General features: G+C 36.4%; 1 protein-coding gene and 2 long non-coding RNA genes across 6 annotated transcripts; 1 reads left to right on the plus strand and 2 right to left on the minus strand.

Annotated features, from left to right (window-relative positions):
- Positions 1-795: 795 nt before the first annotated feature.
- Positions 796-4744, minus strand: LOC117151794. The gene is made up of 2 exons (XR_004461919.1): positions 4019-4744; positions 796-3603 (listed from the first exon to the last, which is right to left on the minus strand). It is a non-coding gene; the product is annotated as an uncharacterized LOC117151794 (long non-coding RNA).
- On the plus strand, positions 3597-26951 carry LOC100749958 (dynein heavy chain 5, axonemal). 4 transcript variants are annotated; one of them, XM_012387001.3, is made up of 36 exons: positions 3597-3839; positions 4954-5877; positions 6353-6592; positions 7242-7396; positions 7491-7714; positions 7971-8248; positions 8341-8514; positions 8628-8857; positions 8967-9166; positions 9295-9518; positions 9776-9951; positions 10034-10216; positions 10321-10719; positions 11048-11298; positions 11648-11893; positions 11978-12141; positions 12258-12512; positions 12585-12813; positions 13349-14022; positions 14485-15290; positions 15356-15563; positions 15678-16064; positions 16555-16727; positions 16830-17196; positions 17308-17502; positions 17568-17706; positions 17829-18105; positions 18349-18790; positions 19277-20634; positions 20836-24413; positions 24512-24738; positions 24813-25124; positions 25350-25801; positions 25866-26160; positions 26370-26756; positions 26790-26951. In XM_012387001.3, exons 2-35 carry the CDS (start codon positions 5785-5787, stop codon positions 26754-26756), a joined length of 13998 nt encoding a protein of 4665 aa, XP_012242424.1. In that variant the 5' UTR covers positions 3597-3839; positions 4954-5784; the 3' UTR covers positions 26790-26951. The 4 variants fall into 4 exon arrangements, 3 of the variants coding, with proteins under 3 accessions (XP_012242424.1, XP_033177293.1, XP_024224183.1); XM_033321402.1 differs by lacking the exons at positions 3597-3839; positions 4954-5877; positions 6353-6592; ... (4 more) ...; positions 8628-8857; positions 8967-9166 and having other exon boundaries at positions 9251-9489; XM_024368415.2 differs by lacking the exons at positions 3597-3839; positions 4954-5877; positions 6353-6592; ... (4 more) ...; positions 8628-8857; positions 8967-9166 and having other exon boundaries at positions 9426-9575.
- Positions 23186-25348, minus strand: LOC117151793. The gene is made up of 3 exons (XR_004461918.1): positions 25178-25348; positions 24876-25115; positions 23186-23321 (listed from the first exon to the last, which is right to left on the minus strand). It is a non-coding gene; the product is annotated as an uncharacterized LOC117151793 (long non-coding RNA).
- Positions 26952-27622: the final 671 nt, after the last annotated feature.

Raw genomic sequence — 27622 nt, forward strand, 5'->3', positions numbered from 1 at the left:
GAATGTCCGGCGTCATAATGTGGTTGTGTACGATCGATGATCGTCGCGATGCTGAACCCGCGCTGCCTTGTGTGATAAACATGACATTGGGACCTCGCGAATATTTCATTTTCATTCCGAAAGTTTTGACAGAGAAGCGAGTTTTCAACTAAAGACGCTGGAAACGGTCGATACTTGCGCGTTTCTTCGACCTCCATGAAACGGACTTGACGCGAAATACGAGGAAACTCGTCGATTGCGACGATCCATTGAAACTTGCATTCTCTCGCTCTCTGTCTACGTTGTCCTTTGAAACGATATATTTCTCTTCTGTCCGATCTCTTTCGAGTAATTGGAATAAACGAAACGGAATAAAAAAGTAACAATAATTGGTCGATACATTGCATCGTGATTATCACATGAGACACACAGGTTGCAAAGTACAATAGTATCTTGAGGTTTCACCTGACAGGCCGAGAGTGCTTTAAAGAGTCATTTCAGCGCTGCAAATGAAACATCTAAAAAGAGATAATAAAAGGTAAAGAAAAAAGAGAAGAAGTATTCTCGTTAATTAATATCCATTTATTGTTACGATAATCTATATATCTAGAACGAAAGAAGTAACTGGTTTGCGAATTTATCGATTCTAAAAATGTTCTATTTGATCGCTGAAATACTCGATCTTGCGCGCAAGCAATCAAAAACACGAATTAACTCGCAAGAAAAACTCGTTGTTAGGATGCAAGCATGCGTTTTATTCACGCTTTGCCTGTTGTCTGTTTCAATGTTTAGATCGATCGATTTTTTCCACGCGTATCAACGAGCGCTTTCGTTAAACAAAAAGGAGAAGATGTTGCGATCGTGCGTGTTGTTAATGAAGCGTTTAATTTCGCGTGCTTTCATCCTGCATGCGTTGATAACTTGCGATCAGGACGCAGGAAACTCGAATCACGGTGGATTCTACGGTGCGATTCTAGTTGTCCGAGCGCAATGACAGGTGTACTACATACGTCGTGATACGAATTCGACGATAACGGTACAATATTAACGATTATTGTCCTAGCGCCATAGAATAGTAAGATGATATTCCAATAATAAATGGCGAGATCGTAGATATCGCAAATTTCACTCGATATACGACTCGGTATAACGCTTTGTATTCATTTATTCCAATATCCTTAACAAGCATCGATTACGCGATTATTGAGATTTTGATTGCGAAATTCGCTCAAATTAACGAGGACTTGTATATTTGTGTGCTTCTACGTTCGTTACACGTTTCTTTTTAATAAAACGAAGTGCCATGCAATTACTAATGCAGATGTTAATTATCGAACAGTGACTTTAAAGGTGATTCTAATTTATTCGTTATGATATTCATTCCAATCCTGTGATTTTCTTTCTACATTGTTTGTTGTTATCGAGAAGATTCATCGATCAACATCGATCGTATATGCACGAAAGATTTTGTATTATTCTCAATTATATACTATATGGTCTAGCTTTTTTGTACTCGATAGTTTTTGCTCTATATTTTAATACGTTAATAATAACGATTTTTTAACGAGTATCTCTCGCGAACTCTACGAAACAAGGAAGAGAATTTCGAAGAATTTTATCTACGAAAACAAAATATCTCATCTTCGAGTAAAAGACGAACTATTGTAAAAAACGTTCGACTATTTGTTCGGAAATGATTACTTCCGCCAACGTACAATGATTCGTAAAAGTATCGTGGATATTTACCATAGAAAACTTTTATAAATATATGTTATGTGTATCGTACGAAACTTTTTGAAATCTTACGAACACCAGAACGAGGCATCGTCATATTGGCAAAATTAAGAATAGGCTTTTTCCGCAAACGGTTGCCAGCGTATCGTTCGCGTTCATGACCCCGTTTTTCCCAGACATTGGTCAGGAAATGTAGGTCGCGCGACGTCGAAGGAACTCCTCGCCTACGTGTTACATAAATGCGCCTTAACCCCTGTGTTCGCGGCGGTCGCGCGCCATTAATATGGTCGCGAGACTCGAGTGTGTCCGTCCTGACACGGAGTGGTACTACTTGCAACAGCCTACCAGTCATTAGTCAATACACCGACGTTAGTCGATACACGCGGTGGCCGCTGGTCCGCAACCGGCAGCACGAGGCTGGAATAGGGTCGAAAACCCCTTCCATCGAACGGCTTCCTGGAAACAGAACGATACTTGCTGGCAAACTTTTGAATTCTTGCCAGCCTCCTCCATTGTTCTCATCGACTGATCGATACTATTTTATTGCCCGCGTGTGCAAATCTTGCACGCCTCTCGGCGATTTCCTTCTCGTTGCATCTCTCAGATTCGAACGCGATGAAGCCTTTTGATTCTCTTTGATTCAATTTCAGATGATTTGTTGCTGAGAATTGTTTCGCGGCTGGCTTTGAAGAGGAGAAGAGGGAAGGTGAAAGAATGGAGATCGATTTTTCAATTTTATCGAGGATTTTAGAATTTTATATAAATATTTTCGCAAGATAATTTTACTTCGCGATGTTTAGCTGTTGCTCTTTTGCTTTATCGTTTAGAATTGCAAAGAAATAGCTAAGGGTAACTGGAAAAATGAATTTAGACCTCGTATAGAAAAATGGCATTATGTATTGGAAAAGAAATTAGGACATATGTGGATCAAGGGCATAGATAACATTGCAATTTACGTTTAACCTGGAATATTTTTCTTTTAGTATGTCATGGATTTTAATTCATTCGTTTCATTCGGTTCGTTAAGATTTCCTACGTGCGACGGCCCAAGAAGATGTATGTACATGACTCTGGAATTTGCATTTCATCTGGAATATTTTTCTTTCGAAATAACGAAGATCGAGTCGAAATTATGTGATAATATTGAACGATAGATTCAAGAGTATTAAATGCACTGATGCTAGCTTGAGGATAGTTGTAACGTTAACAAAGGTAAGGTTTGGGATTTTACCATTACCAAAAGATGAGACTTATGTTATAAGTCGAGGGACTGACGTAATATACGAAAGATAGAAATAAAATATGTACTCTTGGAACGTTGTAATAATCTATGCGAGAAATGATATTATTCGGAGAATAGAAAATTTTATCCGAGTTTCTGCAAATTCATAACTACTTGTACAACTTGCCCTTTAATCGAGTATAAATATATTTCTTTCTAATCGTTTCACAAACACTATTTTGTACCTCTTTTTACCCTTATTTTCACAGTAACATTTAGTTTTAATTCCAACCACTACTAATGTCGCGATCTTATTCTATACTGAATCGGTAACATTGGAAACGACACTAGAATGATAAGAAAGTTTGCTACCGCCCGAGACAAAGGACGAAGAAATACATTGGCTGATAGATCTATCGTATACCTTATCTATGCATATATCTTGCCCGAGCCACTGCTCATTTCCTTATCGCGATGATGACTCCTCGCTCGATAAAACCGTTTATCATAAACTTCTCTTCTTTCTTCTCTCAAAACACTTTCACCAAATTTCTTATCCATTTCATAAGACATTATTTTTTATTTTATCGTTCCTCTATCGTTCGTGATTATCGTTCCTCTCCTATCAGAGATACAACGGGATTTTCTTCGTACATTTCATTGGTACCCTAATAATGGAACATCGATAGTATGCAAACTAACAGGTACAAGAAGGAGTAGAAACAAAGGGGTGGCGGAAGAGAGGGACAAGGGTGCATTGTTAGCTAAGAGACCGGGTAACAGAGTTAATGTCGCATTACGGCGTTGACTGCATAAGAACGTCGGTTGTTCGAAATCGTGAAAGCGCGAAGAAACAGTGGGGAAGAAATTCATCGAGATGACGGAAACCACCGAGGAAGCCAGAGTGAGCATTGACAAAAGGATTAATGTTAAATAGCCTCGAATAGGACGTTTCAATTGAATAGTTTCTCACGACGGGAATAATTAAACCTAATTAGCACGGTAACGAATGGTTGCTAAGGACATAGTAAATAAGGATTCCATTTCGTACGAACATTTTTCTACATATTGCTACGAACCTACCCTTAAATCTCGATTAGATAACAAACACGATATTCCAAACTTTCTAAATTTTCACTGTTGCTTCACGCGTGATTCGTTCTGAGGCTCGTGCGATTTTCGTTTTATCGCATTCGTGAATCGATGTTGTTACACGTAAGAAACATACACTTTCGTATGCAAATACGAGGCAAGCTCGTATCGTTGTTCTACCAAGTGATTCAGAATATGTTCGAGATGCAACTACGTACGTTAATCGAATATTGACACGTATATTAGTCGATTAGTGATACAGATGGTTGTTCTCGATCTGCGTGTTAAGAGGATATTCGCGTGCACGTTGGGTAATGTGGTACGAACCATATTTAATACCGGTTTGATCGATGCGTTGTTTGAAAAACCTCGTAGAAGATGATCATTTTATTCGTTGATGGCGATTCGAGCTGTTCGATATTCGTGTAGTCGATCGCGTGCAACGTGTAATTCTCACGTGTAACTTGTAATGGTTAGCTCTCGATAAAAGCGAAATTGTTAACGAGTGAGGAGAATAAGGTAGAGGCACGTATACATATTGATAATAGGAAATTACAAGTAATGGTTTTCATTGATTTTAAATGATCGACATATGGAGATCTGATTTTAACTTTTTGATTTTGTGATCAATTCAGTTTGAAGTATATTTTTAAATACTTACAAATACTTTAATGGTAGTAATATATTTATATCTCGATTTTGTAGTATAGCATATAGGAAATGGCGTACGCATTTATGTGCTACATTGTACATAAATGTAATCGTATTTATATACACATAAAGCGAGATGCGGGTAGGACAACTGTGACATCAAAAGTACATATATATACCTACATATTACACGTATAAAGTGAAAAAGTTTTTAGTTATATTATTAATACGAAATTAGTATTTTATGTACGATTAATTGAACTAATTTTTTGCAGACCTACTCCATGCAATGAATATAAATAATAAAGCAAAATGTAGAAAAACAATATACGCGAGGCAATACACGAGCACTGGCAATCTACAAATTGAAACAGAAAAACTAAAGTTACATTTTAATTTCAAAACATTCGCTGCAATACTAATTTTAAGCAACATCGTCGAATCATCGCTTAAAAAGCGATGTTGAATTACTAATATTTCCGGTTGTATCGTAACATGCTGGTTAATCCGGTGGCAGAAAAATATAAAGCAAAAGCAACGCTTCAGAAGATAAGAATAATCTTTGTATACAAATACAAATACTCATACGTAACTTATTCTTGTATACTCGTTGCAGAGCTGTTAGCTTCATCGTCGCGCATACGCAGCAACTGGATCGTGGATTCACAAATAAGAAATATTCACAACATGTTGTAAGAATCGTCGCTTTGACGAATATCTCGATCACCGATGCAAAAAATCGACCAATATTAATTTTAAAACATGCACGATGTAATCCATCACTATCATTAATACCACGAATGTTGTTCATTGTTATATGGACTATTCTTGTATAACATGATTTTACGACAATGGAAGAAGAATACACACTATGTGGTATCAGTATCGACTACTGTCGACAGAATCGCGCGGAAATTCCCACACGACACGAACGATACGTAGAAGGGCGGTACCAGACACGAACTCGTGGCACTGGATATCCGCTCCTTACACTACTTCGGAAGTCTTTCAGTTCGCCGGTGTAACTGTCGGTGAATCCCGCCATCGCGCTATCCATTCTTTTATCGTGTAATTGTATCGTCTTTGCCGGTTTAATTCGTTCGACCATGTTCGTGCAAGCTCCTGCTTTGTTGGTTCAACAGAAGTCGGAGAATTCTGAGGAAGGCAGCGACGAAGAAGGGACCGGTGATGTCCTCCAGGTCTATTGTTCTTTTGCTTTTTGGCCGTTTTATTTTATATTTTCTTTTGTTATTATCCGAAGCGCTGAGTGAAGCTACCGATTACCGTAATACTCGATAATGAAATATTGTCATAAGTGAATATGAAACAGTGATTTTTTAATGTATCGTGCACGTAGTTAAGTTCGCGTAGGACAGTAGGGCAATAAATAATTAGATGAACTGTAGCGATATTAACAAACGCAACTTCACAAAGTCACTCTACTGTGAAATTAAATTGAATTTTTAAAACTCGAGTGTGCGATATAACAATTTATCACATTTTGACAACAGTAGTAAGAAATGACATCAAAAATAAAAAATAAAACTGGAATCGATTAAGCTACGCCATGCTTGTAATAAAGAGGATAGGCGAACATGTCTGACCAATGACAAGGCACTACTACTCGAGCACGGCGTATAAAAAGCAATTAATATCCTTCGATTTGCTTCGCAGAAACGCCGAGAAGAATGCGAGAGAAAGGCAAGACGAGGGGAGATGGATCCCCGTCTAGAATTCGCTTTCCAACTCTTGATGGATGCTACACAATTGTCCCGCCACGAGGTCATGGATCACGTTTTCGAGGGAGACATGCTGGACGAAATCAATCAACTGTTTTTGCCCCATATGAAGTCCACCCTCGTCTGGTATTATCAAGAAGTGGAGGAATCTGAAACTCTACGTCCTATAGAAACGGTCAAACCTTTTATCTTTTATTTTTGAATGAAAACCGCAATTTAACGTCAAAATTATCAAGCATTTTTTAATATACATATAAATAATTATAATTAAAGTAGTATAATGAAAATAAATTACTCTGTATAACCGTGTTTCTATCTCGATGAAAGTCGATATTAATTTTACTGAAAATATTCACGTGGTCTTAATAATTACCAGGAGAAAGAAACTAAAACTTGTCATTTTGTCGCATTTCGATCTTATTTTGTATGCAATTGTTAAGAATACATAAGTGCTTTCGACAAAATTAATGTTGACTTTCATTCAGATGGAAACGTACTTCTTGCATGTATGTACCTATTTTATTTTCATGATACGACTCTTTATTACAATTATTTATATTTGTATATTTAGTATATTTAGTATTTATTTAGTATATTTAGTATATATTTAGTATATTTAGTATATATTTAGTATATATTTAGTATATTTAGTATATTTTGTATATTTAGTATATTTAGTATATATTTAGTATATTTAGTATATTTAGTATATTTAGTATATTTAGTATATATTTAGTATATTTAGTATATTTAGATATCAGTATTATCAGAGTCTAATTATTCCGGCGTTAATAATAAAATAACCGTGGAATTTCATTTTGCAGATTCAAGCAAAAACTTCGACCACTCGACCAAGTCCAAGCACATCGGTACCGAAAGTTAAAGAACAAAAAGAAATAAAAGAACCAGGGAAAAAGAAATTGTTTCTTACCGATGGATGGCAAGTACCTTGTACTGGAATATGCGTTTACATATTCAGGTATGATATAAAGTATAAGTGTTATACATAACAGTCTTATGAAGTTATAATTGGTAGTCTCACTTCAGTGACGCAAACTCGAAACTTTTATTAGATTAAATATCTCGAAACAATTACCCGAGGAAGGTTTCCAAAAAGATCTTTACACCGGTGTGATAGACACAAAAAAAGTGGGGATAATAACCGCGATACAGAGGGTAGTAGAGTACGTTTTCATGGATGCGCTTGCACATCCTGGCTCCGAAGGAGAGGACGATTGCCCGATGATTAAGAGCCTTTTATTACCGGGGTTAAGATCTTTCTGCAGTGCTCTGAAAGGTAACGATAGAATTATATATACAGTTACTATATTTTCGTAAAATTTTAAGCGATTATATCGTTAAACTGCGAATAATTATGCAAATTTATATTTTTATGAACACGATTAACATTTTTTACGAATGAATAGAAACCTGCAGCGATAGCGTAGAAGTAACGAGCGTGTATTCGATATTTTGAACTTTGATATAAATATTTCGATATTTTATTTTTGATATGAAAACGAAAATATAAAATATTTTCCAAATTTTCTCAGTGTGTGAACAGGTAGCTCACGAAGGGCGCGTATTCGACGACGATGAAGCTCTAATGGTGCAAGTGCGCAACTTCGAGGAAGCAAAAGCATTTATAGCGAAAAAAGACGCTGTGAATATCGTAGAGGAAAGGGTAAGAACGTGGATCAAGAGATTGAAAGACTTCATGGTAGAAAGCAAGCAGGTGAAACGAGAGAATGATAATTCTGGTCCTCAGCAAGAATTGGAATATTGGAAACGAAGAGGAGCACAGTTCAGTCAGTTAGTCAACAAACTTCAGGTTCTATTTGCGTTTTCCTATCGTAGCAGATGATTTTACTGTCGATCGTAATAACGAGTAAACTATTATCTGTGCTACGTATAAATATTTAGGATCACGAAATACGAATGTCGCTTCTTTGTTTGCAAGTTGCGCGTTCCAAGTTGATAAAAGATTGGGTCGATGTAGAGGATGATGTCACTTATTGTTATAACGAAGCGAAGGATAATGCAAAATTTATACAAGCGTTGGAAAAATGCTGTCACTGCTTGTATTTGGACGATCCAGTAAGATAACATATCGTACGAAAAATAGAAATTATTTTTATTTTCCTATATTGTTTTCTATGTGTTTTTATATATATTCATATATATATATATTGATATCACATATTTTTCAGGTGAAGATGAGAGATTCCCTCGTATCGCTATTACAAACAGTTCGTTTAATATACAGCGTGTCGAGGTATTACAACACATCGGAACGAACTAGTTCGTTAATGATAAAGATCACGAATCAAATGATCGTGGCTTGTCGAGATTACGTCACAAATAGAGGTCGAGAAACCGTCTGGGGTCAAGATCGAGCAGTTGCGCGATCGAGGCTGAAGCATTGCTTAAAACTGAACAAGTAAATTGTGGATTCGCTGTTTTCTATCGTTATACTTCGATCTGAGACGTATTGATTCATTTTTTGTCCTTTTGTGTGGGAAATAACAAAGAATACCGTTACATTACAGAGCTTACAGAGAAACTTATAGACTGGTTCGGTGTTCTCCTGCTGTAACCGAACAAGAATTCTCGTTTTCAGAAACTCACGTATTTGGACGATTCGATTCCTTTTGCGATAGAGTAAGAAAAATTTTGACCATGTTCGAATTGATACAAGATTACAAAAGTCTCTTCGAAAGAAGGATGGAGGGTCTTTTATTGGGAGAATGTATGTAATTAATATACAGATGCTATTTGTTTTTAATTCGTTAATATTTATCTACGCTTTTCAACTTTAGATCGTTTCGTGAGCGTAATTTTCATCTTTCTATTTTTTATTTTCTTTTACTCCAATAGCATTGGACGATGCCATAAGAACGTTCGAAGAGGCTGAGAAAGTTGCTACCGCTAAAGGTTACGATTATCTAGATCCAAGGAATACCGAATTTGATACGGACTACAATGATTTCATGACAAAAACTGATACCCTGAAACAAAACATCGGTAACATCATTGAGAAAAATTATGCGGACGTTTGGGAAACTCTTCAGGGTATACGATTTTTAACTCGATTCGAAAAAGTAAAGTGGTGCATTATAGCTGACTAAATAATGCACGAGAATTTGTACATTTGACACGTAAAGTTGCACGTAATTATTGCACTTGAATCTAATTATATGTATGAATGTGTTTCTTTGTCCATATATATTGTATTCAGTAGATCTTAAAATCATTTACTTTCGAAATTTGTTAATACTTTAATATTTCAATATTTTTATTTTATAGTTTCTTCATTTTTGTACTTTTTAATGTTTTAATTGATTTGTTTGCTTTTAAGGTCAGTGAGAAGATACCACTAACGAAACTAGATGAGAAGTACAACATAGTAGTAAAATATTGCGACAAAGAAGTGGACAGAATACTAAAGTTATTCAAAAAACAGAGGGATGATCCACCATTACCGAGGCATATGCCAGCTATCGCTGGAAGATTAACTTGGGCAAATTCATTGAAGTAAATTAAACAAGTTATTCGTACATCGTCGAACGATAATTTATGATTTTTATATCACCGATTCAAATTATTTTCTCTTCAGAGTACACTTAGATGAATTGGCTACATCAGTTTCCAATCATCCAGTGCTAAAGACTCTTCCGCTTACTATGGAGCTAGAAAAACGATATAATTACGCCCTCGGCGTTTTGAACCAATATAAATCAGACATCGCTGAAGTCTGGACTCATCAAAACTCTTGGGTCATCGAAGACTGTCTAAAACGGTAAATCGATCATTCAAGTCCCTCGCAAACAAGAACCAAACTAACTAATTCCACTTTTTATTATATTAATTTTTTACCTAAACATCGTTGTTTTATCGATCCAGACCTTTGCTGGCGGTGGACGAAAAAACAGGAAAGATTAAAGTCAACTTAGAAGGACGCGTCACTCTCCTACTCCGAGAAGCTGATTGCTTGGCCAAATTGAATCTGGAAATTCCTATCATCGCATTGACTATTTTGACGAAGAAAGATTATTTTACATTGGTCACAGACTCTCTTCAATTGATGATCGAAGAGTTCGTCTTTACGGCCAGACGTGTGAAACTTGAAGTGAGGCCATTGTTACTACCGCATTTGGTGCGAGTTGCATCTTTGCTGGAACCTGGTTTGACTTCTCTGAATTGGACCAATCCAGAATGGAAAAACTTCTATCAGAACACAAAACAGCAAATCAAGGAATTTGATATCCTTATTACAAGGGTTCACGATGTGTACGACAATAGGTACATTTCTGTTTAAACTTTTTGCAAATCGTAACTTTCTAAATTACAATAGCTTTTTTTAGATAAGCATATATTATGTTACTTATTTGCTTTTGTCTTTCTTTGGTGTCTCTTAATTTTCTATTTTACTTTTCTACAAATTCTTATTAGATACAATGAAATTGAAAGAGGTATTTTTGTTATACAGATATAATAATTTTGCTGATATTTGACAGTTAAACAAAATTTCTTACAATGATAAGGATTCCAGATCTTCATCATTGATCGTTCTGCATAGGTTCATAGGTATTTATAAAATTAAATAAAAGTTCTCTTCCCTTGTTCCAAGGATTTTACAGGTGCTGGCAGCTATGCAAAAGATAACGTTACATTCTATGCCAGAATCTGATCAGCCTTGGACTATAGAGGAATTTGTAGAGAAGACCGAAGAAGTATGCAGACTGGCAGCGGTAGATTTATATCGTAAAAGTATGATGGTGGAAGAGGCTGTGGAAGAAGTACTAGATCTTGTTAAGAACGCGGCAGAGAATTTCAAAGCCGCTGCTAATTCCAGTCAATTCGAGTTTTTTAATAGCGAAGGTGATACGCGACACTGTCTGAAAAACTAGTTTCTTCCATAATTAAATATAGCAATAGCCACGAAATTTCTTTTCATATATCAGCGTGAAAATGAAAAATTTCATCGTAAAAATTTTGCGAGCAAACTTCGCTAATACATAACGCAATTCTGTTTTGGATTTTTTTCAAAAATTTTATACCACGATACGCCTCTGTTTCTTTTCGACTCTAATCTATTTCCAATAAGAATTAAATCAATTATATAAAAAATAGATTATAGATATCGTTCGTAACATTTTAATCCACGTTTCTTACTTTTTTCTTTTTGCATGTTGCCGAATCATAACTTTTATGTACGATGAGCTTACAGAAAAAGAAGAGGTAGTGGACCAAACGGTCCAACAAGATTGGTCCTTAGTTTGGAATTTATTCGACGATCCTCATCAGCTATTGGTTACTCCTGGTAGCTTACCGAAAGGAATGCAAGACATGGTTCGAAATGCCGTGTCCGAAATGAGAAGATATTACTCTAGAAAAGTGGTCGATGTTCTGATAAGAGTCACTAGAAGCTCCTTGGACATTATTAGAAAGCGATTTATTCGGGAAATCGATCCAGGTGACTTCCTATTCGATAAAATATAAATGCATAGTCCAAAGTTTTGCGGATGATCACATGAATTAATAATTATCGTTCGATCAGAGGACGCACCGAGTCCAATATTTCTTCTTCATGCAACATTAATGATACCGGTGGTAACCGTGAAACCTAGTTTAGACGACGTACAGGAAGTCCTAACTTTAGTAGGTAAAACCATCGCTGGCGTTGCGAGAGGAGTGTCGCAATGGAATTCTAGAATAAATAAGGTATGATTTTTAACATAACACATACAATGATAAACGTTTAGTATTGTTACGATATAATGCTGCGATGTAAAACGTCTAATATATACTGTAATATATAATATTTTTTAATAATTCAGGATACATGGGGTCAAGCCTACCCCAAAAGGAATTTCGCAGATATCGTCATGCGCGCTCAGATGCAAGCAGCGAAGAGGAAACAAGAAGAGCCAGAAGATGCAAGAGTCAGAAGACGAAGGCTCTTCAAAATTATCTCTGAGGAGAGATCGATTTTCCCTGTTCAGGAGCAGAATTTTCACGCGATGGTGATGGATAACAAAGAAGTGATAAAACTATTATCCATGCTAAACACGTGCATGCAAGAATTCAAGCTAGTAAGAAATCTTATATATATTTGTAAATATCGTTCTGCTTGTAGTAACACAAATTTCTAATTATCATTGCAGGACCTTGCAGAATTTATCGATAGGTGGAAGCCATATAAATTTTTATGGAAGAATGAAAGAAGTATGCGGGAATTACTACAAATTTCTTTGCCTGAATTTGAATCTACGCTTCGAAAGCACAGTGAACTCGAAGATCTTTTAGCAACCGAACCTGATATGGTCATTTTTGGAAGTTCCATCGCTGTCTCTACGGAGAAGCTGAAATATGGCTTATACACGGAAATCAAAGGTACACTAACATTAACTTAAAATTCGTAGGAGATTAATTATAATTTTCCTTCTATACACACAATCTTGCGTTGAAGCTTCATAAAATACATTTTTTTGTGTTGCTTTCCTTTTAATTATAATAACACTACAGTGTTACTGAATAGAAGATCAAATCAACCCAAATACGTTCGAATTTCTTCTTTGTAACGCTTCTCGAAACAACATAATTTCCCCCAATTTGAAATCAGATTGAATATATTAATCAAATATTTGTGTTGCTATTTATTACTCGTTATTCTTCACGAAAGAACAGCGATATACGTGATGTGTAGATAAAAATAACGTCAAATGTATTACTAAAGTTCACAAAATGAAACTATCTTGCTATCATTGTTTCCAAAAAAAAATGATAGCCAGATTTGAATTGTAATAAATCACTGTCAAAAAGAAAATATATATATAAAGAAATTGTCAAAATCCGTAAAATAGAAAATACATAAAAAATGCAGTCATATTCCGAGAGATAGACGCTTTTCTCACACAAATGTCCATAGCGTGCACCCACAAAATTGGTCAAGCAATGAAAAAGAAGTACCGACGCGAAATGGAATATGTTTATGCGTTAATGAACGAAATGGAGCGTAAATTGGATCGTCAGATACGCGATCTGGACGACGTACGACTTATTATGGATACTTTAAAGAAAATTCGGGAACAGGAAGTTGACATGGAATTAAAAATCGACCCAATCGAGGAAGCCTTCAATATCGTCACAAGATACGAAGTACCAGTGGACCAAGAATGTCTGGAACAAGTTGATAACTTGAGATATACGTGGCAACAGTTGCTCGCACGAGCGCAAGAAAGTCACGTGTTGCTGTTGAAGCTGCAGCCACAGTTCGAGGAAGACCTTAGAAACAATCTCGAGAACTTCCGTATCGACAACAAGATGTATTGCGAGGAATACAGATCTTCTGGACCTATGCAGGCTGGTCTGAGTCCACGAGAAGCTTCGGATAGGCAGATTTTGTTCCAAAATAGATTCGATGGCATGTGGAGAAAATTGCAAACTTACCAAAGCGGTGAAGAATTGTTTGGTTTGCCTACAACGGATTATCCTGAACTATCGCAAATAAGAAAGGAGCTGAATTTGCTTCAGAAATTGTATAAATTGTACAATGATGTTATCGACAGGGTGAACAGCTACTATGACATTCCATGGGGCGAGGTAAAATATTTCTTCAAAAATGAATATCTGAAACGATTCGTGAAAGTATTTGCGCATACTTAGTAGAAAAATCTTTTGTTTATATCATTAGATGTATTATGCAAGATATCTTTAGATTTCATCAATCTTCCACAAATTCAAACAAATCCGAGAATGTAATATTCAAATTTGATATTCTAATAGCTACAACTTCGATAAGAAGAACAGACATTTTCTTATTTAAAATTTATCCACCCTCTACTTTGCATTATTCGGAACAATTATTGATAATACATCGATCATTCGTTAATATTAACTACACATCGAATATATTCGTGTAATATATGAATATTATATCAGAACATTATTATATATTGCTGATGTTAATTTAATATCGATCATATATATCGTACATAATACATCAATATTGAAAGCAAGATAACTTACGTTGCCTATAACAAAGAATACCGATGCAATGTTCAGGTGAATATCGAGGACATAAACAACGAGCTAATGGAATTCCAAAACCGATGCCGCAAGTTGCCAAAAGGCCTGAAGGAATGGCCCGCGTTCTTCGCCCTAAAGAAAACCATCGACGACTTTAACGACATGTGTCCGCTCCTAGAATTAATGGCCAACAAAGCCATGAAACCTCGCCACTGGCACAGGATCGTAGAAGTGACGGGCTACTCGTTCGACCTCGAAAGCGAGGGTTTCTGCTTGAAGAACATCCTGGAGGCGCCTTTATTGAAATATAAAGAGGACATCGAGGACATTTGCATTTCGGCCATGAAAGAAAAAGACATCGAGGCGAAATTAAGGACCGTGGTGAATGAATGGTCGTCTCACGAGTTGACGTTCATGACGTTTAACAACAGAGGAGAATTATTATTAAGAGGAGACACCACTGCTGAGACGATTGGCCAACTGGAAGACAGTTTAATGGTGCTTGGCTCGTTGATGTCGAATCGATACAACGCACCATTCCGCAAGCAGATACAACAATGGCTCACGGATCTGTCGAATACAAACGAAATACTAGAAAGATGGCTGCTGGTACAAAATATGTGGGTTTATCTAGAAGCCGTGTTCGTTGGTGGTGACATAGCAAAACAATTACCGAAAGAAGCGAAAAGGTTTAGTAAGATTGATAAGAGCTGGCAGAAAATCATGCAAAGGGCACATGAGACTCCGGGAGTGGTACCATGTTGCGTAGGAGATGATTTGCTTAAGCAACTTCTGCCACATCTGCAGGAACAGCTGGAATTGTGTCAGAAATCTCTTAGTGGGTACGCATACAATTAGTAATTGTAAATAGTAAACGAAATTGCTAGAATGATCGATGCAATTGCAGATATTTAGAAAAGAAGCGTATGATGTTCCCAAGGTTCTTCTTTGTATCAGACCCTGCTTTGTTGGAGATACTTGGTCAAGCTTCCGATTCTCACACGATACAGAACCATCTGCTGTCTATTTTCGACAATACGCGTTATGTGAAGTTTCATGATATCGAATATAATAAAATGACCGCCGTTATTTCATCGGAAGGTGAAACGATCTTGGTACGTGTGGGATCTTGTTCATAACATTTAATGATATATTTAAACGCTGAAATATAATTTTATCGTGGTATCGCATTAATAAAAATATAATACCGAGCAATTTTTGAAACGTAGCTTGAAAAAGCGGTGAGAGCAGAGGGCTCGGTAGAAACGTGGCTAACGCAACTTTTGCAAACGTCGCAACAATCTTTACACTCGATAATCCGGCAGTGTCATTCTATGATAAACGACGCAAACTTTAATCTACTTACATTTTTGGATAAAATGCCAGCTCAGGTCGGTTTACTAGGAATACAAATGATCTGGACCAGGGACAGTGAACTAGCTTTAGCTCAAGCTCGTGCAGATAAAAAGATTATGACAGAAACAAACAACAGATTCCTGGATTTACTGAATACATTGATCGATCAGACTACCAGAGATCTTGCAAAAATTGAAAGAACAAAATTTGAAACTTTGATTACAATTCATGTGCATCAACGTGATATCTTCGATATATTAGTAAGTTGAAAGAAAATAATATTAATATGTACAGGGTGTCCTGTTGTATAGTGTGCAAACTTTGCCAGAGAATATAAAAAAGAACAGTCGAAGTAAGGCTAGTAAATCTAAAGTTTACGTTCTCATATAAAAGATTACTATTCTAGAGAATAAAAAATATAAAAATCTAGAGATCGAAACTAGAGCGTTATTGACTTTTTTTTCTTTTTTCTTAAAAAATTATTTCTTCGTAAAATAATACAGAGAAATTGCACTTATCTGGAAATTTTAGTTAGCGATCGATTAACTTCTACAGATTGAATTCATTTATCAGAAGTTATGTTGACTGTTCTGTACGAAAAATTATACGTAAAGAGAATTAGTAAAATTTCTTGTTATACGACACGAGTTATACGATCTGTTTCTCCCCCGATGATTTCAAATAAATCGAATTCTACTGTATTTCTGTTTACCTCTGAAAGAATATTAATTTATGAGGTTTCGTACATAGTGTCGCTTGAATGTACGATCACTGAACGATTTCGAGTGGCTGAAGCAATGCAGATTTTACTTCAAAGAAGACCTTGACAAAACATCGATCTGCATAACAGACGTGAACTTTACATATCAAAACGAATATCTAGGATGCACAGAAAGACTCGTGATTACTCCACTAACAGATAGGTAACTACAAATGTCACAATAATAAATTACGATAAATACGTAAATATTATAAAGTTATGTATGCCTTTTTCTTCTATTTTATTTTTTACTTTATATTTCTAGATGCTATATAACTTTGGCACAAGCATTATCGATGTCTATGGGTGGCTCACCTTGTGGTCCAGCCGGAACAGGCAAGACTGAAACTGTCAAAGATATGGGCAAAACTTTGGCCAAGTATATAGTAGTATTCAATTGTTCGGATCAAATGGATTATAGGGGATTAGGACGTATCTATAAAGGACTAGCACAAAGCGGATCTTGGGGTTGCTTCGATGAATTTAATAGAATCGAGTTACCAGTGTTGTCTGTCGCTGCTCAACAAGTTGCAGTTGTTTTGGCTGCGAAAAGGGAGAAGAAGAAGCAGTTCGTTTTTACCGATGGAGACTTGATCGACATGTGTCCTGAGCTTGGAATATTTATAACGATGGTAAATAAAAGATAACAAACGTATTAATACTGTAATGTAAAGTTACTTTCTTGCAGGAAACCTTGTATGTGATGTAAAAGTTAGAATTATAAGATAAGAATTACGTTACAGAATCCTGGGTATGCTGGTAGAAAAGAACTTCCAGAGAATCTAAAGATACAGTTCCGCACCGTCGCTATGATGGTACCTGATAGACAAATCATTATTCGAGTAAAACTAGCTAGCTGTGGTTTCCTGGAAAACATCACGCTTGCTCGGAAATTTTACACTTTGTACAAATTGTGCGAAGAACAACTTACAAAACAGGTAATTTATTTAAAAACACAGTAACTAAATCGTAATTTCAATAAACATCCTGTTCATTTATAAAGGTCCATTACGACTTTGGTCTAAGAAACATATTGTCCGTATTAAGAACATTAGGAGCGTCGAAAAGGGTAAACTCCAAAGATTCTGAAAGCACGATCGTTATGCGTGTTTTAAGAGATATGAATCTTTCGAAACTCATAGGTACATAATTATACTTATTACTATACTAAGAATATCTACTATTGCCACTTGCAAGGACATATGTATAAAATAAATGTTATCTATGAAATAAATGTTAGTATTGAGTACATTAATTATTTTAGACGAGGACGAACCATTATTTATATCATTGGTGGCTGATCTGTTTCCAAATCAAGCTCTTGAAAAGACTTCTTATCCAGAGTTGGAAGCTGCTATTAGTCAACAAGTAGAAGAAGCTGGATTGATATACCATCCGCCTTGGGTGCTAAAGTTAATACAGCTATACGAAACACAAAGGGTAAGACATGGAATAATGACCCTAGGTCCGACCGGTGCAGGAAAAACCACTTGTATACATATTTTGATGAAAGCTTTAACGCAGTGCGGCAATTTTCACAGGTAATTACATTGAAAAATATTTTTCGAATAATTTATATGGCAACATAAAAATTCATTCTTAGTCCGCGAAATCATTTTTTTTCTTCATTTTATCTTATATATATTCAAATGTATAACGCCGTGTCCATTGCCATTTATATTTTTCGAACATCGTTACGAAACACCGTTAAAAATTGTTTTTTCACCAAATAATATAACTTAAAATGATTTAACTCGGTCAATGATCAGGAACGTATTTTACAGAGAGATGAGAATGAACCCAAAAAGTATAACAGCTGCTCAAATGTTTGGCCGATTGGACGTGGCGACTAATGATTGGACGGATGGAATATTTTCAGCTTTATGGCGCAAAACATTGAAATTAAAAGAAGGAGAGTACGTATGGATGGTGCTTGACGGACCTGTTGATAGCATCTGGATCGAGAACTTAAACTCTGTACTGGACGACAATAAAACTCTCACTCTTGCGAATGGTGACCGATTATCGATGTCATCTAATTGCAAGATAATCTTTGAGCCTCATAATATCGACAATGCAAGTCCAGCTACGGTATCTCGTAATGGAATGGTGTACATGAGTTCATCAGGATTGGACTGGAGTCCTGTGGTGACTGCTTGGTTGAAAAGTCGAACACCTTTGGAGCAAGAAGTGTTTGGTCAATGTTTTACAGATTCTTTTACGCAGGTAAAGACACGTAATTGCCATTCTATAAAATATTTAAAAACACATTATTTATAATTAGATTAGATAGAGATACTTGCGCAAATTTGATCACAAATTTTGTTCAAATATTGATAAAGAAAATTAAACGTGAAGAAAATTATGTCTTATTTTCCAGATATTTCGATATGTATTTTGCTGTTAATATTTCAAGTTTATATTTGTCCATTATCTCACATTTCCATCTGATACAAGTGTATAAATATCCAATTCTAAACAAATTAGTAATGTAATTACAAATTAACATGCAAAATTAATCACATTGTTTTACTTTATTACGAAACTATTTTTCCTATTTCATATTTCCTGGAAAAAATGACTATGAAAATATTAAGTTAATTCTAAAAACTATCTATTTGTATCCTAAATAACATTTCTGACAATATTTTTGTATTACAACATTGTAATATTGTGATATTGTAATTACGACAACATATAATTAATTTATAGATTTATTCTTGGAGCACTCAAGCTTTATCGTTGACAATAGACGTTCTACAATGCAACATAGTGCGACAAATGTTATGTCTCCTCGAGGGTCTAATTCCACCCGAGGTACGCATAGAAGAGAACGACGACGAAGAAACAGAAGATGAAAAACGCCAACCGATGACAGCCGAACATCTAAAACGTTTTTACGTTTTTGCTTTGGTGTGGGGTATAGGAGCACTGTTAGAAACATCGGACAGGCAAAAATATGACTCCTACCTGCGACAAAATTTCGAAAGTTTAGATTTACCAACATCAGAAAAATACCCCGAAGCACAATTGTTCGATTTCTATGTCAGTGAAAAGGGTAAATGGGATACGTGGACAAGCATGGTGACCAACTACGTTTATCCAGAGTATTCGACGCCTGATTACAGCAATGTATTGGTTCCTATACCTGATAACGTGAGAATACAATACCTAATCGATCTAATTGGTCGTCAAGATAAAGCAGTTTTATTAATAGGTGAACAAGGTTCTGCCAAAACCGTCATGATGAAGTCGTACATGAAAAAAGCGAACAGAGAGACCACATTAAGTAGATCGTTCAATTTCAGTTCGGCTACGAGTCCATATCAGTTTCAGAAAACCATAGAAAGTTACGTGGAGAAACGTCTAGGTAGCACGTTTGGACCACCAGGAGGGAAGAAAATGTTGGTTTTCATCGATGATATAAATTTGCCACAAATAAACGAGTGGGGTGATCAAATAACCAACGAAATTGTCCGTCAAACGATGGATATGAAAGGATTTTATTCTTTAGAGAAACCTGGAGACTTTACTAGCATCGTAGACGTAACATTTTTGGCAGCAATGTGTCAACCAGGTGGTGGAAGAAACGACATTCCTCTAAGATTGAAGAGACAGTTTTGCATTTTCAATTGTACGCTACCTAACGAAGCATCCATTGATCGCATTTTTAGCGTGCTCGGAGAAGGTCATTACAACGCTAAAAGAGGATTTTCAGCGGAAGTTAGGAATCTCGTCAATAAAATGGTTCCCCTGACAAGAACACTTTGGGAAAGAACTAGAGCTAATTTATTACCTACACCGGCCAAGTTTCACTATACCTTTAATCTTCGAGATTTATCAAGAATTTGGCAAGGTATGCTTGGTACACTATCCACAGTTATCGATAAGGAAAGTGTGCTTATGTTGCTGTGGAAACACGAATGCAGTCGCGTATTCAGTGATAGATTCACTATACAAGCGGATAAAGACTGGTTCGATGCAGAAATTCTGAAAGTTGTTAATGAAATACTAGGGGAGGATTATACGAACATGCTCGATCAAGATCCTGTATTCGTAGATTTCATGAGGTAAGTATTATCAGTACGATCAACCGCGTACTTAATTTAAGTCAGATTATATAGCTTATCACAACGGTAATATTGTCGATCGAAAAAGAGGCGTGGTAAAACTTCTACCTTAAACAAATATTAACATGTTTACTAGCGTTAGAAAATCATAAGAATTGCTCAATTACACGCACCTTTTACCATTTTCGTGACAATTTTTAGAGATGCACCCGAACCAACCGGTGAAGAAGGTGAAGACGCCGACGTTGAGTTACCGAAAGTATACGAACCCGTTTATGACGACCAAATCCTCAGGGACAGACTAGAAATGTTTCTTTCGCAATTCAACGAAATGCAAAGAGGTTCTGGCATGGATTTGGTCTTCTTCCCCGATGCCATGCTGCATTTGGTTAAAATATCTAGAGTCATTAGACATCCAAAAGGGAATGTAATGTTAGTCGGTGTCGGAGGATCTGGCAAGCAAAGTCTCACGAAATTGTCATCCTTCATTGCCGGCTACAAAACGTTTCAAATCACTTTGACAAGATCTTACAACGTAGCAAATTTTTTAGAAGATCTAAGATATCTTTATCGAACGTGCGGAGCTCAAGGAAAGGGTACGACGTTTATATTTACTGATCTGGACATTAAAGAGGAGGGCTTCTTGGAATACTTGAACAATATTCTGAGTTCCGGGGTTATCAGCAACTTATTCACTCGTGACGAACAGCAAGAGATCATTTCGGAATTGACGCCTATCCTGAGACGCGAAAATCCAAAACGAACGATCAACAACGAACTCGTAATGGATTTCTTTCTTCAGAGGACCTGTCAAAATTTACACGTAGTATTTTGTTTCTCCCCGGTTGGCGAAAAGTTTAGAAATCGTGCTCAACGTTTTCCAGCTCTCATATCAGGCTGCACGATCGATTGGTTCCAGCCTTGGCCCAGGGACGCTCTAATCTTAGTTGCTAAACACTTTCTGCACGACTTTAGCATAGCTTGTACCAGCGAAGTCAAATCTGAATTGGTGAATGCCTTAGGCTCCATACAGGATATTGTTTCTCTGACGTCCGCGGAATACTTTCAAAGATTTCGTCGCGCTACTCACGTCACGCCAAAATCGTATTTGAACTTCATCGGTGGCTACAAAAATATCTACCAAAGCAAACAACATGAACTCGGCGAGGGGGCTAGGCGCATGGATACTGGCTTAGCGAAGCTGGAAGAAGCTTCGATATCAGTTGAGATCTTGAAAAGAGATCTGGCTGAGATGGAAAAAGAGCTAGTTCAAGCATCTGAAAAAGCAGAAACTGTCCTCTTGGAAGTGACAGAAAGAGCAATGCAGGCAGAGGCATTTAAGAATCAGGTGCAAAAAGTGAAAGAGAAAGCTGAGCAATTGGTAGCTTGCATAGCAGAAGAAAAAGCCTTAGCTGAACAAAAGCTAGAGGCGGCTAAGCCTGCGCTGGAGGAAGCAGAAGCTGCTCTGAACACTATTAAACCGGCTCATATAGCTACCGTCAGGAAATTGGGTAGACCACCTCATCTCATTATGAGAATCATGGATTGTGTGTTAATTCTATTTCAACGCAAAATTGGATCGGTTGTTCCGGATACAGCTGCGCCATGTCCAAAGCCTTCTTGGGCAGAATCGTTAAAGTTAATGGCCAGCACCACGTTCTTGCTTCAATTACAAAACTATCCGAAAGACATAATAAACAACGAGATGGTTGAATTACTTCAACCTTACTTTAAGATGGAGGACTATAACATGGAAACTGCTAGACGAGTTTGCGGTGACGTGGCAGGTTTATTGTCCTGGACAAAGGCAATGGCTTTTTTTCATTCGGTGAATAAGGAAGTCCTACCACTGAAGGCTAATTTAGCGTTACAGGAAGCAAGACTCAAGGTGGCCATGGAGGATCTGGCAAACGCCGAGAGAGAATTATCGGAAAGAGAAATGGCTCTGCAAGCGGTTAAGGAACAATATGACTCTGCTGTTTCGGAGAAGCAAAGATTGACAGAAGCTGCAAACGTGTGTCTTAGGAAAATGACAGCTGCAACCGCATTGATTAACGGGTTAGGCGGTGAGAAAATACGCTGGACCGAGCAAAGCAGCGAGTTCAAAATTCAGTTAGGTCGACTAGTTGGAGATGTTTTACTAGCAACTGGCTTTTTATCGTACTGTGGGCCATATAATCAACAGTACAGAGCTAGCTTAGTGTCATCTTGGATGAACATTTTGGCAACTAAATCCATTCCCTTCACTAAAAATCTGAACATTACAAACATGCTCGTAGACAGTGCGACAATGTCGGAATGGACGCTTCAAGGGCTACCAAATGACGAATTGTCTGTACAAAATGCGCTTATCGTAACTAAATCCTCTTCGTATCCTCTGTTAATAGATCCTCAGAATCAAGGAAAAATGTGGATAAAGAACAAGGAATGCATGAACGAACTACAGATTACGTCTCTTAATCATAAATATTTTAGGACTCACCTTGAAGACAGTCTCTCTTTAGGCAGACCATTGCTGATAGAAGACATCGCGGAAGAGTTAGATCCAGTTCTCGACAATGTGCTTGAAAAGAATTTTATTAAATCCGGTTCCATCGAGAAAGTAATCGTCGGTGACAAAGAATGCGATGTAATGCCCGGTTTTATGTTGTACATCACCACGAAATTACCAAATCCTGCTTACAGTCCTGAAATTTCAGCAAAGACATCGATAATCGATTTTACTGTCACGATGTTAGGCCTGGAAGATCAGCTACTTGGTAGAGTTATCCTTATGGAAAAGGCAGACTTAGAAGCCGAAAGGGTGGCTCTGTTCGAATCAGTGATGACGAACCAACGATCAATGAAAGAACTCGAAAGCACTTTGTTACATCGACTCACCTCTTCCGAAGGCTCTTTAGTAGACGATGAAGCGCTTATAAATGTGCTCAGAGAAACCAAAGTAACTGCAGAATCGGTTAATGAAAAACTAAAGGTGTCTGCGTTAACGGAAAAGAAGATCATGTTAGCCCGAGAAGAATTCCGTGCTGTCGCGTCAAGAGGATCTATTTTGTATTTCCTTATTGTAGAGATGAGCAACGTAAACGTAATGTACCAAAATTCGTTGCGACAATTTCTGACTATATTCGATAATTCCATTACCAAATCTGTGAAAAGTCCTATCACTGGTGAAAGAATAAACATAATTCTTCGTCACCTTACCTACGAAGTGTGGGCCTTTACTCTGAGAAGTCTATACGAACGACACAAATCGTTGTTCACCTTGATGCTAGCTATGAAGATAGACTGTCATCGAGGTGTAATTTCTCATACAGAGTTCAACGCTTTTATTAAAGGCGGTGCATCTTTGGACTTAAACGCAGTTACACCTAAACCATTCAGATGGATTCTTGATATAACTTGGCTGAATCTAGTCGAGATCAGCAAACTAGACACGTTCTCGGATATTCTAACGAAAATCGAATTCAGCGAAAGAGAATGGCGAGTATGGTACGAAAGAGAGAAACCCGAGGAAGAGGAACTTCCTTGCGGATATCAGAAGAAACTCGACGTGTTTAGAAAATTACTTTTGATCAGATCGTGGAGTCCGGATAGAACTTTGTCCCAGGCGAAAAAATACGTGGTTGAATCATTAGGGAAAGAGTATGGAGAAACGAAGATCTTGGATCTAGAAGCTACGTGGTTAGAGTCTGAAGTTAGATCACCGCTTATATGTATATTGTCGATAGGATCAGACCCTAGCCCACAGATTACTGCACTGGCAAAGCAAAAAGTCATCCGTAAGCAAGTTGAGAACGTTTAACTTATATAAATATAAAAATAAAAATAAGCTGCGATTTCATTTAAAAGTATAATATGTATTTAATGTATATTTTAGAATTGCGATCGGTGTCTATGGGTCAAGGCCAAGAATTTCATGCTCGAAAATTAATCTCGGACGCTATGAACACTGGTACTTGGGTATTGCTACAAAATATTCACTTATCACTTCCTTTTTGCACGGAAGTTATGGACGCTCTAGTTGAAACAGACATTGTGCACGAAGCATTTAGACTTTGGATGACTACAGAAGTTCATCCGCAATTTCCTATTGGTTTACTGCAGGTCTTTCCTTACATCTGTCAGAAGGGTTAATTTATAGACAAATAAGTTCTTTCTTATAGCCAGCATCATTTCAGATGGCCATCAAATTTACGAACGAACCACCGCAAGGTATTAGAGCCAGCCTAAAAAGAACTTACCAAGGCGTAACGCAGGACACATTGGATTACAGTACGCAATCACAGTGGCCACCTTTACTGTATGCTGTTGCGTTTCTACATACGGTAGTTCAAGAACGTAGAAAATTCGGACCTCTTGGTTGGAACGTGCCATACGAATTTAATCAGGCTGATTTTGCTGCTTCCGTTCAGTTTATACAGAATCATTTGGATGAGATGGATCCAAAACGGGGAGTATCGTGGCCAACTATTTGCTATATGCTTGGAGAGGTTTGAAAATTGCATTAATTATACAAATATTTATTAAAATACTTTTGTGTTACCTTATTTTTGGTGACTTACTATCAGTATATCATCGAGTTGCACGTGGTTGATCTCGATCAAAAAAATCTTCAAAATGATCACACTTCAAAATAATGACAAACATCATAAAACTGAAACGAAAATACAAAACTTCGTTATACCTAATTATTTTATATTTATTTCTATATGCAGGTTCAATACGGTGGTAGAGTCACTGATGACTTCGACAAGCGTTTGTTAACTACATTTACGCACGTTTGGTTTTGCGATGTACTATTGCGACCTGGCTTCGAATTTTATCGTGGATACAAAGTACCACAAACCAAGAATCTTCAGGGATACTTGGATTACATCGATAGCTTGCCTGCAACCGATACGCCGGAAGTGTTTGGTTTACATCCAAATGCAGACATTACTTATCAAATAAATACAGCGAAAGGAATACTTGACACGATTTTGAGTGTCCAACCGAAAGAAGGGAATGCACAAGGCGGTGAAACTAGAGAAAACGTCGTCTATAAACTTGCTAACGATATGCTAGCCAAATTACCAAAGCAATATAATTCTTTTGAAGTGAAAGAAGCACTTCAACGAATGGGTGCACTGTTACCGATGAATATATTTTTGAGACAAGAAATCGACAGGTATACTTTCTTGCATTCTCTTTTTTATTTCTAAATAATTTGCTCACTAGTCGAATTTCTACAGGATCACCAGAGTCATTAAAGAAGTGTATAACACTTTAACAGATTTGAAATTAGCTATCGAAGGTACCATTGTGATGAGCCAAGGTTTACGAAAGTCACTTGATGCGATGTACGATGCTCGCATTCCCGAGAAATGGCTAAAAATTTCCTGGGAATCGGCAACGCTTGGATTTTGGTACACAGAGCTTTTAGAACGAGATCATCAATTCAGGCAATGGTGCATTTACGGCAGACCTAAGGTCTTTTGGATGACTGGATTCTTTAATCCTCAGGGATTTCTAACTGCAATGAGACAAGTTAGACAAATATTCCTTTTTCGAAAATACTAAATTTAAAATTAATTTTTTTCACCGATAAATGAAATTTATTATTATACAATACCTCGAATGAATTAAAAATAATTACTCGTGATATCATCTCTTGAATTGCATCGATAAGAAAGCTGTCGAATATTTGCAAATTTGAAACAAAATAATTTTGATTTCCAAATCTCTATATTTCGCAGGAAGTAACTCGAGCACATAAAGGTTGGGCTCTTGACTCTGTTGTATTACAAAATTTAATTACAAGATTTAACAAGGAAGATATAAAAAATCCACCTCAGGAGGGAGTATACGTTCATGGCCTATTTTTAGAGGGTGCTTCGCTTGATCGTAAAACCAGCAAATTAGTAGAAAGTAAACCAAAAGTTCTATATGAACAAATGCCTGTGATTTACATTTACGCAATAAACACAACTGCAGGGAAGGATCCAAAACTTTATGAATGCCCTATATATAGAAAACCACAAAGAACAGATTCGAAGTACATCGGATCGATCGATTTTGAAACTGATCATAACCCTCGACATTGGACATTACGAGGTGTAGCGCTTTTGTGTGATATAAAATAAAATAAAATACTCCAAACACGCTATTATTTTTCCTTTCTGCTATAATGTACTCGCTAAATACCAATCACATTATGTAATACTAGAACGTCAGATATAATGCATGTCAAACAGTACCAGCTTTTACCATGTAAGGCTTATCAAATGTCTATGTACACCCTTTCAAAGCATTAAAATTTTCAATATATTCAAATACTCAACATTACTTTCTTTTTCTTAATTAAAAAGAAGAAAAATTAAAGTTTTAAAACTGCTTCAAAATATTTTTTATTAAATTTTTATCATTCTTACCATTTATTTTACAGCCTGATTTTATATAAAATTTTATATAAAAGAAATAAAAAAATTTGGATTACAAATTATAAAGATTAAAGATTTGTATAACTTAATTGTAAAATGAACATATTTGTATTCCAATGCGATATGATATATACATACAACATCCTTCAGGCCTTAATGATTTGATTTGTCTTCTGAATTAATTATCAGATAAACGATATTAGCATGGAAGGTAAATAGTAATATACAACATTTGACTAATAATTCTCAAAAAATATATAAACTACTTGTTTACATCCATCTTGGTCTTTTCGGAACGAAAGTTTAAGATTCTGCAAAAAAAGAAGAAGAAAATATAATATAACAATATAACCTGTGATATAATAATTATTGTTCAGGTTTTATACCTTACATCTTGATAGAGGATAGATGTTTATATTTTCATATTTCAAATTCTGCTCATCATATTTAATAATTTTAAATAGAACAATTAATGTTATTCGAATACCCTTTTCATAATATTTAATAATTTCAAATAAGACAAGTATTTGTACATACAAAGTATATACTCTGAGATTATCCATCATTTT

Source organism: Bombus impatiens, unplaced genomic scaffold, assembly GCF_000188095.3.
Source record: "Bombus impatiens unplaced genomic scaffold, BIMP_2.2 scf_0442, whole genome shotgun sequence".
NCBI classification, from domain to species: Eukaryota; Metazoa; Arthropoda; class Insecta; order Hymenoptera; family Apidae; genus Bombus; species Bombus impatiens.

Bases quoted from the DNA above. Each gene is read 5' to 3' on its own strand.
- LOC100749958 (XM_012387001.3), top strand. From the start codon at position 5,785: ATGTTCGTGCAAGCTCCTGCTTTGTTGGTTCAACAGAAGTCGGAGAAT. The intron at 11,299-11,647 runs GTGATACGCGAC...ATGAGCTTACAG, and splicing joins CGAGTTTTTTAATAGCGAAG to AAAAAGAAGAGGTAGTGGAC. The intron at 25,125-25,349 runs GTTTGAAAATTG...TTCTATATGCAG, and splicing joins TTTGCTATATGCTTGGAGAG to GTTCAATACGGTGGTAGAGT.